Source organism: Ascaphus truei, chromosome 1 (assembly GCF_040206685.1).
Source record: "Ascaphus truei isolate aAscTru1 chromosome 1, aAscTru1.hap1, whole genome shotgun sequence".
NCBI lineage: Eukaryota > Metazoa > Chordata > Amphibia > Anura > Ascaphidae > Ascaphus > Ascaphus truei.
In genome coordinates this window covers 344240646-344258990 of record NC_134483.1, presented here as the reverse complement: position 1 = coordinate 344258990, position 18345 = coordinate 344240646, and the positions used below count along the sequence as shown (strand labels likewise).

Sequence of the window (18345 nt, the reverse complement as noted above, 5' to 3'; positions counted from 1 at the left end):
TTTCTAAGAACTTGTCCTAACTACCACACCACATCCATTCCGATCCCAGTTTTCATGAAGACTGCATTTTACGAGATGTGCACAAGTAACCAAAGCCACTTGCACTTTCATATTTAATGAAGCCCTAGAGTTTGATTATTGAAAGGGCGTATGATATGCAAGAAAGGCTGTTAAACATGAAACAAACCCTAATGTAGCTTCCCAGGTCACAATGCTAGGGGGATAATATGTTTCTTAGGACATACTGTACACTAGTGGGGAGGAACAACATGTTTTACTGCATAAAAGTTGAGATCAGAGCAATAGCTACAGTCTCCCTCAAAATCTGACCACATACTTGGTGACTGTAAATGGCTTGTACACTCCTACAGTATTCTTTCATACAAGTATATAGGGAATGAAAATCAATTAGAACAAAACCAAAAAGGGAGAAAAAACAACTAAGAAAATTGAGTATTCAGAATAATTATGTAGCAATCCCTATGCCCATTTTAAAGGGGGTAAAAAAAGCTTAGAAAAAATAACTTGCTGTACATATTTTTTATATAGATTTTTTTTTTAATACGGGAGGGGTATTTAAAACAGAAATACGTTTCAAATGTAATTACTAATTAACGGGTCCCGTTTTATATTGACCGTAACTAAAATAAAGCCACATCGAAAAAATAATACTTATGATACAGAGTTGATTTAAGACATTTCAGCTTAGTTCTGCTAATCTATAATGGCACTTTGTCCCTAGGCGAAATTCACTCTTCTAACCACTTGTCTTCTAGAACCAAGAGGCAGCCAAATACTGTACCTGTGAAATGTTGCAGCACGTATGGGTGGCATACTTACAATTCTGTGCATAAACTGCTGCTTTATGCGACTAAAAGACAGACTAATGGGCCATATATCTCTAGTTATGAGACAAAATTACACATAATACATCTGGCAGCTTACGCATTTGGATTTATCCTGTAACTTTTGAAAGGAAAATAAATAAAAAACACATTTCCCGAAAGTCAAAGGAAACTTGAAATATCAGGTAGTTTGTCACTGATATCTGATCATCTTGCAGGCCCCCACAGCTCGCAACTTCAAAAGAAATGAGATAGAAAAATGAAGTACTTCCATTTCCCTTCTTAATCGTTTCCTACTAGCCACCCCATGCATCACTCCTTGCATCGCTGTCTTTGTGGGAAGAGCAGAGGAGATGTGTTCCACTGACAGCCGAAGCGACTAAGTGAGTTCGACCCTCCACTTATCCCGTGTGAGCCAAGTGAGTGATGAAGTGAAACGTACTTTTATACAGGGACTGGACCTTCCTTTCATACCACGTGATCTTAATGCTTTCAATGAAGAAAGAAAAGAAATCCTAAGCTAAAAATGTATAAAAGGTGTGGAGACAAAAATCTGAATAATTGTTTTTTTTTTTACTTTGTCCCTTGTCGCGTGGAGTTTCTCTTTGGATAATTGTACAAAATAATAATAATAATATATATATAAAAAAATGAAAATCCTGCAAGTTATTTGAAAATAAGGTGGGGACAGAGTAACATCCCTTTGAATATTTTCTCACTTTGTTCCACAAAAAGCTACAGTACCGAAGAAGAAGAAAAAAACAGAACCAGACCTGTCCGGTGCTTTTATTTTGAGCAACCTAAGTAATGAGCAGCCAAGTACAATAGTACTGAAAAAACACTTCCCCACAAATAAATAAATATATATACATAGACACACACACAATAGATATAGATACACAGATATATATATATATAGATACACAGAGATATATATATATATATATATATATATATATATATATATATATATATCCATACATTGATGGAAAATGGGCCTAAATAACGTCTCTGAAAGTACCAAAAAAAAAAAAAAAAACACTTCTGTAGAGTTTGATACCTGAAGAAAGGATTCTGTGCTATAAAAAGCCAAGTTATAATTACAAGTAGGGAGAACTTTCATGTTGGTTCAATAAAATGCATCTCATGCGGCAAGAAACAAAATTAATGATTTCTAAGACCAGCATATCTACTGTTCTTTTTGGAGACTTCATTAATAAAAAGAAAAGTGCATGCAGAAGTTTATTCCCGAAGCTATTAAAGTTTCTTAGCAAAATTAAGTGCTGCTGACATTAATGGAATTATGGCTGGTTACTTTGATGTTCGAGATTGCTCACTCTCATTCAATTTTGGAAATACCAGCAAATTCAGGAAAATAGACACATGCAAATAAAAGGCTCCTTAATTAGAGCACAGAACCGCATTAATAAAGAACGTTCCCTTTAATAAACTTTTCTGCATATACAAATAAAATCAGCAGTTCTTGGGATAAAACCGTACTAAGAATAAACCTCCAAGAGAACCATTACGGCTTGAGCAAGCAACAAGGGATCAGGTGAATATGGCATCTTGAATAATGTTCTTACCGTCCAATAGGCAATCGAAATGAAGGCACTGCAAGTACTCCCTTTCCCTCATAAAGCCATTAAGTGGAGTTGCCCAGCCTTCTGCCAGAACCTGCACCCATTGCAAATCCACCTGCGAGAGAAACAGCAAGCGATATTACACCCATTGTGTTCACAGTGCCCATGGAAGGTATTACATGTGAAGCCTAGAAAAGTGCTGCTGCCACCTCACTCCTGTGCGTAAGCTCCTTCTCAAGAAAACAATACACTTACAGTGATACAAAGGCTTTTGTAAGACAGTACTGTGCTGTACTTAACAGTATGCTAGGAAACATGCTATTTCTATACCTATGGTATTCAATGGCAAAACATCTATACTGTAAACACCCCCTTCTCTGATTGCTAGTGTCTAAGACTTTATTATATCTAGTCTAAGATCACTGACTGATACGTTAGGCTGGGGCCATGGTCCCTGCGCCCGTGCGGAGGCTGTGAGGTAAGTGGGAGCTTTCACTGGCCATGGTGGACGGGCCGTATGGGGTGTTCCATTGGGCGAACCGCTCCCGTGACCGGCCTGTCACGCAAAGAAATCAGTTTGAACTGATTTCTTGCGCAACGCGCGCCCCATCCCACTTCCGGGCGCCCGCACGCCACATGGACGCAAACACTGCCTTACGGCATTCTGTTCGCTCAGCGTGCGGACGCCTCCCCACGGTCTGCGGTACCATGGCCCCAGCCTAAGAGTTCAAGCAAGTAAAAAGAATACATATAGAGACCAAAACCTTTTGATTCAAATATCACATCCTCAGTTATGCCCAGGACTCAGAGGCAATGTTGTGCAGTCATAGTGAACTAAAAAGAAAAGTAATGTCTTTTCTCCGGTTCCTGGGCATCATTAAATAACAGAGCACACTGAGGATGTATTCAATGGAAGTAAGGTACCACCGAAAGGCCTACACCGCAGCAGGTAGCAGGAGAGTGCTTTCAGAGGTTCAGTTTGTACCTACATAAATGGGGGGGGGGGGGGGGTTATGTACATAAATCGGGAATAAAGTGGATACCTTATTTAATATGGAGCTGTTATGTCGCTCTCTCAGAGATCCGTCCGTTCTATCTTCAATCCCAAGGCCGCGCTTATAGTGCCGGCGACGCGACCAATGACGCCACCCGTCGCCATTGCGAAAGTTGCATTTAAAGTTGAGGCGACGTCGCTGGCTACAAGACCAGTGACGTCAGAAAAGGGGGGCAGGGGCACGGAGAAGCTCTCCGATTGGTCGCAAGGGGAGACAGTTGCAGAAAAAAAAAAATCAGATATCAGTGACTACCAGATTTTTGGTAGCACCGTCGCTGTCGCGTGCACTATAAGCGCCGACACCGGCGACAATGTATTTGTTTTCACGCAACGGTCGCGTAGCCGGCACTATAAGCGCAGCCTAACGCAGCGTTTTAGCTCTTGGGGGACTTTGTATGGAACCCTTTCTTGAGGTCCATGCAACGAGAACACGCTAAACGTGTATATGGAGTTTGGGGATTTAAAAGCAAATCAAACCTGGCAACACAACCAGGAAGTACAGCAGGGGAAGCTAAAATCTGAGTGATATCTTGGTTGCAAACGCTCTAGTGCAGGGCCCTCATGACCTGTTTGAGCAGGTCTGTCCTCACCGGCAGGGGCGCAACCAGAAGTTGTATTTGGGGAGGTGGAACGTTTTTAGCTGTCGTGCCGCTGCGTCATGACGTCATTGCGTGTTGTCATGGCACAGCGTCACCATGACGACGCAGCATCGATGGAGGAGGGCTCCTCTCTTACAGAGGCCTGCTCTGCCCCCTCCGGCAATCAGTTTCATTGCTATGGGGAAGAGCGCAGGGCCTCTGTAACCGCCGGTCAATACATGAAATTCGCGCCGCTGCTCCCCTGTAACGGTTCATGTTTTTTTTGTAATATAGATGGCTCTGTACCCCAAACACCCCATTGTACCGCGCTGCGCAATATGTCGGCGCTTCACAAATAAATAATAATATTCCACAAAGTCAAAAGTCCACAATTGTTGATCATACCTTTAGTGAACTCACATTCCAAAAGTGTGATCAAATTATGTTCAAAAATGGTGATGTGCTATATTTTTTTGTTGTTGCAAAAACAATAAAATAATTTTCTTTTTAAGCATCCTTTAAAAGAAGGTCCGAATATACAGTATTCTTGAGAGTTCCTTTATTTTGAAAAGACAAAAGGAAATACTATTACAGTTCTCTGCTAGGTTTTCAGCTCAGCCCCGTTTGGAAATGTAAAAAAAGAAAGGAAGATGGAAGAGGGGGTGGGGGGAGGGGGGGTGTAGACCCAAGTGAAAAGCTAGATTGATATCCAACGTTCTGCAGTAGCAGACATTCAAGTCGATAGGCTACTAGGTGTCTTCCAGCACCAAGTGTCTTATATCAGAAGACAGCTCCATAAATATAGGTCTGCGTGTCATTTTTAAGATAAACTGAAAGGACACACCATAAATCTGAATTTCCAAACTCCCTTTCCTAACATTTCCTTTATGGTGGACTTCATCATGAATACAGTGTAATCTTCTATCTGGAAGTCTAATGATGTTCAGCTACCCAATGTATAGCATACACATTCATTTATATATATATATATATATATATATATATATATATATATATATATATATATATATTTGCACATACATAGGCAGTGGTCAGCACATAGAACAGACAGCTCAACACAACTTTATTCCATCTAGTCCTTTACTCTCAATGGGACTCAAAGCGCTTCACAATTACAGTATAATGCGCGGGACACAGCACGTAGGAATGTTACAGGCACAGGTCCCTGCCCAGATGAGCTTACAATCTATGTTATTGGTGCCTGAGGCACAGGGAGATAAAGTGACTTGCCCAATGTCACACGAGGAATTGAACCGGGCTTCAAAGTGTCATTGTTTAGTGCCTTTACTCACCGAGCTGCTCCTTCAGCCCACACGTATTAGATGAAGTTTCCATGAGAACAGGGTGCTTTAAATGAACTTAAGGATGTATTTTTACGTCCATTACCTTATTTATTTCCAATGATGGCAATGTTTCAGCGTCGGTCTTTGCCAGCTGAAGCTTGTTTTCTGGCACGTACAACTCCTTGACTTCATAAGATGCATCCACGGGTACAATATCCTATTCGTGTAAAGAAATTATAGTGGAGGATTAGTGTTTTCAGCTGTTAAACAGATGCGTCTAACTTATCAAAAGAGGGGGTGAAAAAGCGTTCACTATCTCACAGTTCATATTATTCTTTTGCCTCTGGAGTTTAATATTTCTTACCATTTCTTTCAATTTTTTTTTTTTAATAAAAACAAAGAGTTGTGTGGGTTTAGGTGAATGTGTTTTTTTGGACAAAGCCAAGTGGCTGAGACCATGGGAAGTGCACAGATCTTCACAGTGCCCGGCCAATGAACTCCAAGTGGACTCAAGGGGAAAATCATAATGTATGAGACTAAAGGAAGATTCTTGGTCCATCGAGTTCGGCTTTTGCACCATTCTTACTAGGGTGTGTATTCAGAGAAATACAAGGCAATCTTGTACAACAGTCTACGAAAGGCAAACCCTCACTTCTAACTTCTTAAAAGTACAAATCATTAGAATTCTGGATTAAGCCGACTACTCAAAACACAGCAGTTCTGAAAACCCACATTCTGAAATACACATTTATAGTTAATGCCAACATAATCCCTGCAAAATAGGAGATTCTTCAGATTTCCCTACTTATGTAGTGGAGTCCCACACATATAGATCTAATATACCATGGTACTACTTGCTGTTGGCCTTTACAGATATATGCCCATATTTGCTAAGCAGTGCTATTCCATGCGACACCTTACAGTCCATTCAAGTGAATAAACTGTAAGGTGTCTTCCGGCCCTGCCAGGTGAAATTAGGAAATAGCACCACTTCGGAAATATGGGCCTTGGGCTTTCAGACCCAAATTTCACCAACGAACACTAATTATGAAATAAACGTCAACCTTTATTTTGCAATAACTGAATGTCACAAGGCTGGTGGCCCCTTATCACGTTCACTAAACACTCATAGCTAATGGAGGAGATCATTTCCATGGTCCTGTGGACACAACCGAAACAGAGGAAGACATCTTGTTTGGTTTCCAATGCCATGGGCAGGGGGTAATAATATTATTACTGCACAAGTGATCACATGACCGTGGCACCAGAATGCGCTCTATTTTAGAGGCGTTACACTAGGAGGGAGTGTTTTGATAGTATATGAAGGTAAATGTACCTTTTCTGATTACACGTCGCTCCTCAACACAACAAAAAGCCCATATCATAAGCACCATAAATATCTACCTTGTGGGTACAAGAGGAAGCTGGCAGATTGTAGCAGACGACCCCAAATAATCAAGATAGTCCAACAAATTTAGACTAATGGCCAATCACGTATATGTAGTAACTCTTGAGTTTAGGAACACTTTTCATTGGTCATAAAACAGATATATCCAGACTTTCCTTCTCATGAGCCGCAAGAAGAACAAAAGCATTTTCCAGCAGCTCCGGAGAAGGTGGGAATGGCGGGCGGGCTGCTGCAGCAACTCAATATTAGCTTGTCGGATACCCACTTTTGTTTTCTCCATATTCGGGGATTGCCGAGGTCAGTTCCCATGGACACTTCCCAGCAGCGGGTTAAGTTACAAACAGATTTTCTTGCAAACCAATCTTTACATAATCTTTTTCTTGACAAGACTGTGGATCTTAGAATCTACAGACAATTTTGACCGATTTTTCTTCTTCTTTGTTTAAAAACAATTATCCAATACGAATGAAAAGGACCCACAGAAAAAAAAAAAAAGTATTCTTTTGGCACAACAATCCCTTGGCCAATGACATATACCTCTAATCCAGCCAAGAATTCAACTTGTAATTGGAAACTAGAAATGATTAGTAGAAGGGATGAGTTAAAAATTCCAGATACAAAACTGCTCCACCAATATAGATCAAAAGTACTTTAAAGAAAGCGTTTGCTGTACAATGACAAAGAGCAGACTTATTCTGCCGAGGATCTCTGTACATCGCACAAATAGCTTCTACCACATCAATCTGTCAACGTCACATATATATGTGTATAAAAACCTCCCACATTGTAAGATATTAGTTAATGGTATAACAAAGTCATTTATGTTACTTGCTAAACCGCAAGTATAATGCACCATTTTATGATTATATTAAATACCCGATTCAGTTTGAATTTTTAATTGCATTAAGCCTTCACAATATGTATGGTTTCCATTGCCACGAGACATCGATATATCACTGTGGCAAGGGAAACAATACATATTGTGAAAACTTAATGCAATAAAAAAAGCAAACTAAAAACAGAAGAGTCGCTGCCGCTTTGAAGTAGTTGGTAAATTGTAACATAATTAGCCAGCTAGTCCGTACTACACCCAATCACATACAGCAGAACTTTGATCATTACTACCTATGGAACAGAAATATATTATCTTGTGTAAAGCTCTCTACAGTCATTAACCAAAGCAAGCACCTCCAGAAGTCAAGAGCAGATCGTCCATCTGGAGACAGCTGTCCCAAGAACTGCAATGAAGGTCACAGCCCCCTATATGACCCTAATTTGACGTGACAAACCAGATAATGGTGCTTTTACATATCAAGTGCTGAAAATGTGAATTTAACAAAAAATAAAAATAAATGCAATATACAGGCATACCCCGGTTTAAGGACACTCACTTTAAGTACACTCCCGAGTAAGTACATATCGCTAAATAGGAAAACGGCAGCTTACGCATGCGCCTGTCAGCACGTCCTGAACAGCAATACTGGCTCCCTACCTGTATCGAAGCTGTGCGTAAGCGGGGAGACTATAGAGCCTGTTACAAATGTGTTATTTACATCAGTTATGCACGTATATGAAGATTGCAGTACAGTACATGCATCGATAAGTGGGGAAAAGGTAGTGCTTCACTTTAAGTACATTTTCGCTTTACATACATGCTCCGGTCCCATTGGGTACGTTAATGCGGGGTATGCCCGTATACCTATAAATGCTATCGTATTAAAACAGCAGTAAACATATTTATGTGCACTACTAGTTCTTGCTTTCTCAGTTTTATTTCTGTATTGCTGTCAGCTTATACAATACCATGTACAGGTATGCATACTAAACCAATCAAATTGATCAACATGTATCCCTCGTTTGCGTTCCACTTTTTACCCGATATTAAATGTATCCTTAATACTGCAAGAAACCAGATTTAATCAAGGCATGGATTACATTTACAAACCTAGAAAAGAGTTTGCAAACCAGACAAACACTACATTAAATGTAGAACTACACCAACTGCAATGCTTGGTACAAAACCGCAAGACTTAACTTCAGGTAAAAAAAAAAATGCTCATTTGGCTGGTTAAGCAACATTAGCGTGCCCTCTACTGGGGAGCCCAGGATTTACAGGAGACAGCAAAGCATGTTACTCAACATATGAAAAGCTTCTTCCATGCAAGAGATCAACAAGGGGTGCCTGGGTTCTGAAAACAAAAAATGTTAACATGACTCTGTAGCTTCAACACCTCCCCTCTAATTTCTAAGCTACCCGCATTTCCTGTTTTGCAAGGCTGTGTTAGACTAACCATTTGGCTCAACACCTCACTCCCTGACCAATCCTACTGTACATGTGCTTTTTGGAAGTTCCATGTTACTTTCTGAATCCCACTCCTTGACATCTGTACATCCAGACTTACTAGGATGTCATTCCAGTACCAATATGACATGTATGTATATCTTTATTTATATAGCGCCATCCATGTACATAGCACTTCGCAGCAGTAATACACGTAAAATAATAATAAAATACTTAATGGGAATAAGCGCTTCAGTCATAAAAGTAACATTAGGAAAAGGAGTCCCTGTCCTGAAGAGCTTACAATCTTGCAAAGTTAAAGCTTCATTTGTAAAAAAAAAAAAAATCTGCCCGATGAGGAGACCTTTGTGGTCCTGAAAGTTTGCTCTCTTTTTAACCATGAGCCAACAAAGGCATCACTTGTACCCTACTTTTGCTCCTCTATTTTACGGGTTAACACGGTACCATCCTCTGGTTTACAGCATCATAAATACAAATAGTCTCGCTTTCTCTGGAAAACTTAGGAGTACTTTCTATATGCAGTGGCGAGAAAAAGGTTGTGAACCCCTTAGGATTTTCACAGATTTCAAACCTAAAGGGTTAATAGATCTTAATCAAAGTCCTAAATAAATAGATCAAGATAACCTGATCGAACAAATTACACAAAAACATGATACATTTTCAACATTTACTTCACCACAAAAGATTCAACATTCAAAAACCATGTGTAAAAAAGTATGTGAACCTTTAGATTCAGTACCTGCTGGCTCCCTTTGAGCAGCAATAACTGCAACAAAGCGTTTCCTGTAACTGCTGGTCAGGCTTTCACATCGGTTTTGAGGAATTTTGTCCCATTCCTCCTTACACAACTGCTTCAACTTAGTGACATTTGAGGGCTCACTTCAGGCCCTTCCACCACATTTCAATAGGGTTTAGGTCCAGACTTTGACTAGCCCATTCTAAAATAACAGAATTTCTTCTTCTGCAGCCATTCTTTTGTAGATCTGCTTTAATGTTTAGGGTCATTGTCTTGCTGCATTGCCCACTTTCGCTTCAGCTCAAAAAGGAATGGCCTGACATTCTCCTCTAGCATCTTCTGATACAGTACAGAATGCATGGTTGTGTCAATGATGGCAAGCCATCCAGGTCCTGAGGCAGCAAACTAGCCCCAAGCCACCACACACCCACCACCATGCTTGACAGTTGGGATGAGATTCTTCTTCTTCCAGGCCAAAAACGTCTAACTTTGACTCGTCTGTACAGAGAACATTGTTCCAGAAGTCTTGAGTCTCATCTGTGTGCTCTTTGGCGAACATCAGACTGGCAGCAATGTTCTTTTTAGAGAAAAGTTGTTGCCTCCCGACTATCCTTCCATGAATACCATTCTTGTTCAGTCTTTCTGATAGTTGAGTTATGAACACTCACATTAGCCAAGGCGAGAGTGGCCTGCAGATCCTTGGATGTAACTCTGGGGTTCTTTCTGCCTTCCTGGATGATTTGCCAATTTATTCTTGGAGAGATTTTGGTAGGACGACCGCTCCAGGGTACTATGGTCTTGAACTTTCTCCATTTGTAGACTGCCCGATGGTGGATTGGTGGAGCCTCAAATCCTTCAAAATGGTTTTGTAACCCTTTCTAGACTAATGAGCATCAATAACTTATTTTCTAAGGTCCTCCGAGAATTATTTTGATTGTGGCATGACGTGTTTCCACACACCTGGTGAAGACCAAACTCGCTAAGTTTCTGAGCGTTATATAGGGTGGGGCCTCCCAAACTCACCCCTGAAGATTTACCTAATTATTTAAACATCCTATTCTATTATCCCCTTTAATTTAGCTGATAAAACAAAGGGTTCACTTACATTTTTGCTTGTCCAATTCATGCATCATTTTGTTTCAAAAGACATGGAATTGGTTCATATAAACCCTATTGGATATTTAAGAAAGACTGGTTTTGATTCAAGAAGGTTTTCATGGAAAAACTATGGAATTTACACAATTATCATTGCGTGGCACAAACTTTCTCGTCACTGTATGCTTAAGTGGCCGTCGGGCCATTTTTTAAAGAAAATACCCATAGACTTCCATAGGGATTTTAGGCCAAAAACCGGCATCACAAAAACATGACCAATCTGTCGGTTCCCTAACACTAGTGTTGCAACGTACTGCTATAATTAATCGTTTAAGAGTGATGTTACAAGGGGATATTGGTGTACCATTACCTAGAGTACCACTACTTTGATATCAACAGAAAAAAGATAAGGTAGCGCTAATTTCTAAGGGGAAAGGGCTGGCTGCCTACGATATAACTCTGACCCCTGGTCAGACTGATGGATAGGAAAAAGTGTTATATCTCTGGCGCTCGGCACTAAATTCAAACTGTATATATAAATAATAATATACAACCAGATTCAATGGTGTGGCACGTCCAATGAGGTACTCCACGTGAGGATGATTATACATGAAAAGACAATAGAAGAAAAATCATAGCGTAATACTGTGAGTGAAAACAATGGTAACAGACATATAAACACAAACACATAAAACAGATGCAGAGAACAACAGGTGACTGATATTAATAAAAAGACATTTAATAAAACACATGAATGACATATAGCATATGAAAAAGTCCCACATAGACACTCAAACTGTGGCTAAAATACCTGCTTACCTAACCTTAACTGTCTGTGATTATTGTCTGTTTTTTGTTTTGCTGAGACATCCAGTTTATGGGCACACCATCTGCGCATGTCCAATCATCTGAGTAGGTGCACTTCACCTTTAAATCGGAACTATATATATTGGGACATACAGGGACTGAACCATTACTCTTTTCACCCCTGAGGAAGGAAGCCACGACTTCTGAAACGCGTAGGGTGGTCCCGTTTGACACTCTACTTTTTTAGTCTTTTGTTATCCCCGTTGGAGGCTAATTTTACTAGCACAACACCCGGAATTGTAGCGAATCAACTACCATCCGTTATACAACACTGCGGAGCTCATCCCAGACGAATCTGCGGCCACGGCCTCACAGCTACCACTGCGCATGCGCAGGCCAGATCGGAGACGGAGGTGAACGCCACAGACTGGAGAGGTCTGTCCACGTGAGAGATGGGGAGCACCCCGCCCAGAAGCAGACGCCAGCATGCAGTGCGATATCGTTTGGAGCCGACTGACCGTAAGAGGGGATACTCTTTAAATTATCCATCGCCTGATACCTCCTTGCCTCTGGTAAGCAGGTATTCTAGCCACAGTTTGAGTGTCTATTTGGGACTTTTTCATATGCTATATGTCATTGATGTGTTTTATTAAATGGCTTTTTATTAATATCAGTCACCTGTTGTTCTCAGCATCTGTTGTATGTGTTTGTGTTTATATGTCTGTTACCATTGTTTTCACTCACAGTATTACGCTATGATTTTTCTTCTATTGTCTTTTCATGTATAATCATCCTCACGTGGATTACCTCATTGGACGTGCCACACCATTGAATCTGGTTGTATATTATTATTTATATAGAGTTTCAATTTAGTGCGGAGCACCAGAGATATAACATACATACATACATACATATACATACATATACATACATATACATATATTACACACTTTGTTATCTACATACTTTCACTTGAATTAAAAAGTTTTACAAATGTATTTTTTTTTTAAGATTATTCCCATTTCTAATCTTAGAGAACATGTGCAGTATAATTTTTCTAAATTAAAACTATAACAGGGTGAATCTGGTGCATCCAAAAAATTACTTATCCATATAATATCATGAGAAAGTTCATAAATATGACCTCCTTATATGTTGATTGTAGTATCAGTTCAATGTGTGCAGGGGGGGCTAGTGCCTAGTGCAGCCAAGGTAAAATTGTAAATGAATGTGAACTTTCTCCCATCTCTATTTTCTGTACCCTTCCCACCCCCCATTTTTTATTTTCTTCATTCCTCCCCTCTCCCTAAACATTTTTAATAAAAATTAAGTTAAAAAAAAAAAAACAGAAACGGTTGCATTTTTTATTGTTTTTCCTGCTAGCTGCTTGGGGGGAGGATGTGATCCACGTGAGCGATGTGATCCACCTAATTCCATGTTTATTGTTAGATGCCACAAATCCTTTGAACTCTGTATGAATAGAGCAAAGAATGTATTTATTGTACTGCTGGTACACCTGAAGAGGCCTGTGAGGTTTAGAAACTCCGCACGCAACCATTTCAAAGAACTCGTATATGGGTCCCCCGAAGAAACACAAATCTACCCCACTCAGAGACCAACACAGCTCCTAGAACGGTGACCTGGATAGACAAGAAATTATTAATAGTACTCAGGGGACGTGCTTGGTACGGACAACAGAGAAACATATGTAAAAAGACTAGTAAAGGGCAGCGTGGTGTGAACATATTTTCAGTTCCATAAGAACATGTAAAACTTCCAAAAGGGCTTTGAAAGCAAAGTTTACAACATTTTAGATGTTTAATTTTTGAAGCTTTAGTTTAAAAAAATATATACAGAACACTTATGTTACAGCTGAAAAAAAAAAAAAAACCTAAAAACTTGATTGAAGTTGAACTTTTTATTGCCTTTATTAGCCATGTGCCAGTGAGGTGTAAGTGAATGCAGCTGACACTTTCATGGTTCATGGATTATTTGCAGGAGAAGAATCTGTATGATGCTACATAACGACATGAAAGATTAAAAGTTATGAGGTTCATTAGACACCGACACAGTAAATGTACCAGAAAAGACATAAGAATTCTGCTAACTGAGGAAGTCACTGAATAAGTAATGTTGTTGCTGCTACAGAACTGGCCTGCACTCTCCATGGTACTGTACCGGATTTTATCACTCTACAATACTTTTCTAAAAAATAGGCATCATTTACAGTTTTTTTCCTTTCTAAAGGAAAGATAAGTTCATCGTACAATTTTCACACTGGTTAAAGAAGAGATTGTATTTGATAATTTTGTTGTAGATATAGATATAACAGCAAAAGAAAAGAAACAGCGCCCGATCCTTGTGTGATAAAGTATAAAAAAATGTAATAAAATTTGGACAAGACAATTCAAAACTCACAAAAATCCGAGTGTTACAGGCATTGTACGAGTGTAACTCATGCCCCAAACACTGGTCTGCGAGAGACACAGAGAGAGACAGATATTGTGAGAGGGAGAGAGAGAGAGAGAGACAGATATTGAGAAAGAGAGAGATAGAGAGAGAGAGAGAGAGAGAGGGAGAGGGAGAGAGAGAGAGAGGGAGAGAGAGAGAGAGATACACAGAGAGAGAGAGATACACAGAGAGAGAGAGATACACAGAGAGAGAGAGATACACAGAGAGAGAGATAGAAAGAGAGAGAGAGATACAGAGAGAGAGAGAGAGAGAGAGAGAGACAGAGACAGAGAGAGACAGAGAGAGACAGAGAAAGAGACACAGAGAGAGAGAGAGAGAGACAGACAGAGGCATTGAGAGCTCCCGTTAGCATTCCAAGCCCATTGCCAATGCCTTCCTCATCAGTATACGGAGTTACTTTTTGAGCCCTTGGACAAGGTGCAAGTACTCCGTTCCAAAAATCCCCCCCCATCATTATTCCCAAATATTCGCATGTGCAAATATAAAAGGTGACAAAACATCTCTGACGTATCTAAATACTTAAGGTAAGTGCACAGTTAAACCGCAAAGTAATAGTAACAGGGATCAAAGCAGAGCAATGGAACTGTATTGCAGGGATCTTCAACTAGTTCTCCAAAAGGGGCCAGATCAGAAACATTTAGGAGTAGAAGGGCCACAAGCTTATATCAATTGTATTTTAGATCCACTTAAAGACTAAAAATTACTATATTTCAGCATTTTGAAAGCCGTTATAACATCTGTAGGCCTATATATATATATATATATATATATATATATATATATATATATATATATATATATATATATGCAAATATAACTGTATGCTCATCTGCATGTCTTAGGCAGGTCTGCAACCCCGCCTTTCCCCATCATCACCCAGCATACAGCACTTCCACTGCAGCAAGGGATTCTGGGAAATGACATGCAAATGAGCACACAGTGTCACTTTTTGCCTCAATAACCATTTTTAACATGGTTCCCTATAGGCACTGTGTGCTCATTTGCATGTCATTTCCCAGAATCCCTTGCTGCAGTGGAAGTGCTGTATGCTGGGTGATGATGGGGAAAGGCAGGGTTGCAGACCTGCCTAAGACATGCAGATGAGCATACAGTTATATTTGCATATTTGCTTTCCTGTGGAGGGTTTTTGTCACTTTTTTTACTCACCATAACTTAACTCAGTATTATATATATATATATATATATATATATATATATATATATATATATATATATATATATATATATATATATATATATATATATATTTACGTTGGCTGAATTATAGTATGAAAAATTGCACTTGGCTGTGTAAGCAACTAGTATGAAATGAGCGTAACTCTGTTTCCCCCTCCCCCCCCCCCCAATCTCACATAGGGTCTATCTTGGGGAAACTTGCGCTGGTTACTTCTTTGAGTGTGGTGCAAACCTGCTGGTAACAGGGGGTCCTGGGTCTCCCACATGGTGGTATAGGGGAATGACAGGACAGGCTTCTGGGGTCATGCCCGAATCGTAATCACAGGTGCAGCGCCTCCATCTCATGCAGCCCCCAGGCGTATGGGGAGAAGTCTCTGCAGGAGAATCTCTTTACCTTCTTCCCAATAGAGTTCACTCTCAGGCCAGAAGTATAGTAAAACACAGGTCTCTTTATTCACTCTGTATTCAGCACAGCAGTCAGTTCTCAGCTTTACAGGGCTTCCACCCTCAGGATGTCCCTGGACCTCACTCCCTGCCAAAGGGCACCAGGAACAGTCCCAGCTATTCCCTTACTCTCTGGTAGAGTAAGGGGAACAGTCTCCCACCGCTCCCCTAAAGGAGGGCACACAGTGTACAGGGCCCTGCACACTGCACTCGGGTAGACCAAAAACAAACAGGCAATGGGGGAGCAAGGGATTAGATAGGCACTCGGGTAGACCAGCCTCTCTCACGGTAGAGGCAACTGACTAAAAACAGGAAGTACAGATCCAGTAGGAACCACCCCTGTGCCTCTGATTGGACACAAGGCCTGATTGCACTACCTTCTCTGACTCACTGCAAGGTGTGGGGAAAACCCATGATTACTCCTGGCAAACCTACCCTTACTAGGACTTACTGCCAGGAGGAGGGCAGACCTATAGCCCAAAACCAATCTGGGCTGCATGAGCAGAGAGTCCAGGGGCCACATTAAGTCCCTACATGGGTCACGTTTGGCCCGTCGGCTGCCAGCACAAGAGCCCGTCTGTAGTGCGTGCTGTTCAATTAACGCCATTAACAGCTGGATAAAAAATAGATGCAAAAAAAAAAAAAAAACAACCATATACAGAGATGACAATCACAATCACAAAGGAAAGCCGCGAGAGACAATAAAGAAAAGAAAAATAAGGCCAACACAGGAAGAAATCAGAAACTGCAACTATTTACCCATAAGTCACACCTTGTAAAATGAAATCTAGTCTACAGCAGCATTAATATTTCTCCTGCTACACTAACCTAATGTTTTTATATACTAGCACTGCCAAGCTTGGGCCAGAGGAGAATGTAAATACTGTATACGAGATGCACTTTTTTTTTTTTTTTTTTACTATAAGAAAAAGGGATTAAAAAAAAAAAATGTGTGTTGCAAGCTCTCAAGGGAGTCAACACAATGTGAGCAATGCAAACATTACATTAAATATTTTGAAAGACAATTCTGTAAGATTAGCGGTGATTTTTTTTTTTTTGTATTTTGGAAAGTCATGACCGGGACAATGACAAGAGCAGGTAGACATTGGGCAGCGAGCTACATAAACATAGCAACTTCAACGCAGAAACAACAGCTGAGAAACACAGGGACAGCAGCAGACAATGACAGATCCGAAGCGTGCCCTCTATTTTTGGAGTACAATGTTGGGACACGGTTTTTGTGCGTTTCCTCTGAAGTCAGTCACAGTATTTTTAGCAGACTCTCTCAACCGTAGGCCGTGCTACCTACCTTCCAGTGCTCGTGCGGGAGAGTCGGTGTCAGCTCTGGGTTCAACGGCACACGAAGAAAGGTACTGTGCCAGTCACTTAAAGGGGCCACATCCTCCTCTCCCATCTTCTCACAGCATGCTGTTTTAACCACTTCACTGGCACTAGTGCCCACAGCCCACTACAAACCAATACAATGCGCATTGCAAGCCCCTCTGGCAGTAATGGGGTTACCCAATGACTCACTGACCTGCCGTGAAGGAGGGATGGTGCAGGGCCCCCAGAGGTGCCATCAACTGTGGGTAAGGACCAATGATGCAGGGGCACTGGAAGGTTGAAATGGTGGAGGGAGGGATGCGGGAAAAAGTAAGGGAACCTGTGTAGTCATCCTTCAGAAGAAAAAGGTTCTGTCGAGAGTGCTTCAATAGCTTTACCCTCTATTTAAATGTATGGGTGAAGATGTAATAAACTTCACTGTGGTTGTAGAACTGATTACAGTCACACACACAGAGTTAGATATGCTGAAAAATATATTCAGTCTCACCCGCAAAGCCTTTAGCCACCTAAAAAACACCCTAATTAAAATCATAAGACATAATCACACACTATAATCTTTGTTAGCATAGCATAAGGATCTCAATCACTACAGATGCCTGCGGAATATGTGCACAGGGCAAACAAGACATGCAAAAGTACAATATTACTCTGACAATCTTCCCCAGAATACATCAAACCCAGCTAACTTCTGGAAGGTTATCAACAATATATTCCAGCCTTCTAACCATCAACAACCAAGTAATATCACTAAGGGGGATATTAATCTAACAAACCCCATTGACATTGCAAATACATTCAATGATTACTTTGTGGGGTGTGCTACTAACTTACTAGTGAAACCCAACCCAAACATGAATCTCATCCAGGGAGTACCCCTATAGCCCCACCCCCTCCCAACACTGCCCACAATTTTCCATTTGGCCCAGTATCCGAAGAGGAGATTACACAAGCGCTCCTCAAATTAAAGCCAAGCAGCCAATGTGGGCCTGATTTACTACAATCTAAATTCCTAAGACTTGGTGCCCCAGCCATTGCCAAACCAATTGCCTCCATAGTCAACACTATCCTGTCTGCAGGCCATATCCTAAGACCTGGAAAGCTGCCAGAGTTGTCCCAATCTTTAAAAGTGGGGACAAAAACACTGTCTCAAACTACAGGCCAATCTCTCTTCTCCCA

The 18345-nt window shown here is 40.6% G+C and overlaps 1 protein-coding gene across 1 annotated transcript in view; it reads right to left on the bottom strand.

Moving 5' to 3' along the window:
- PAPSS1 (3'-phosphoadenosine 5'-phosphosulfate synthase 1) overlaps positions 1-18345 on the bottom strand; it is a 119923-nt gene that overhangs the window by 57024 nt on the left and 44554 nt on the right. Inside the window, exons 6-7 of the mRNA XM_075608454.1 lie at positions 5468-5581; positions 2432-2543 (exon numbers count right to left, since the gene is read on the bottom strand). Coding sequence (XP_075464569.1) covers positions 2432-2543; positions 5468-5581 — 226 coding nt within the window. The remainder of the gene's footprint in view (positions 1-2431; positions 2544-5467; positions 5582-18345) is intronic.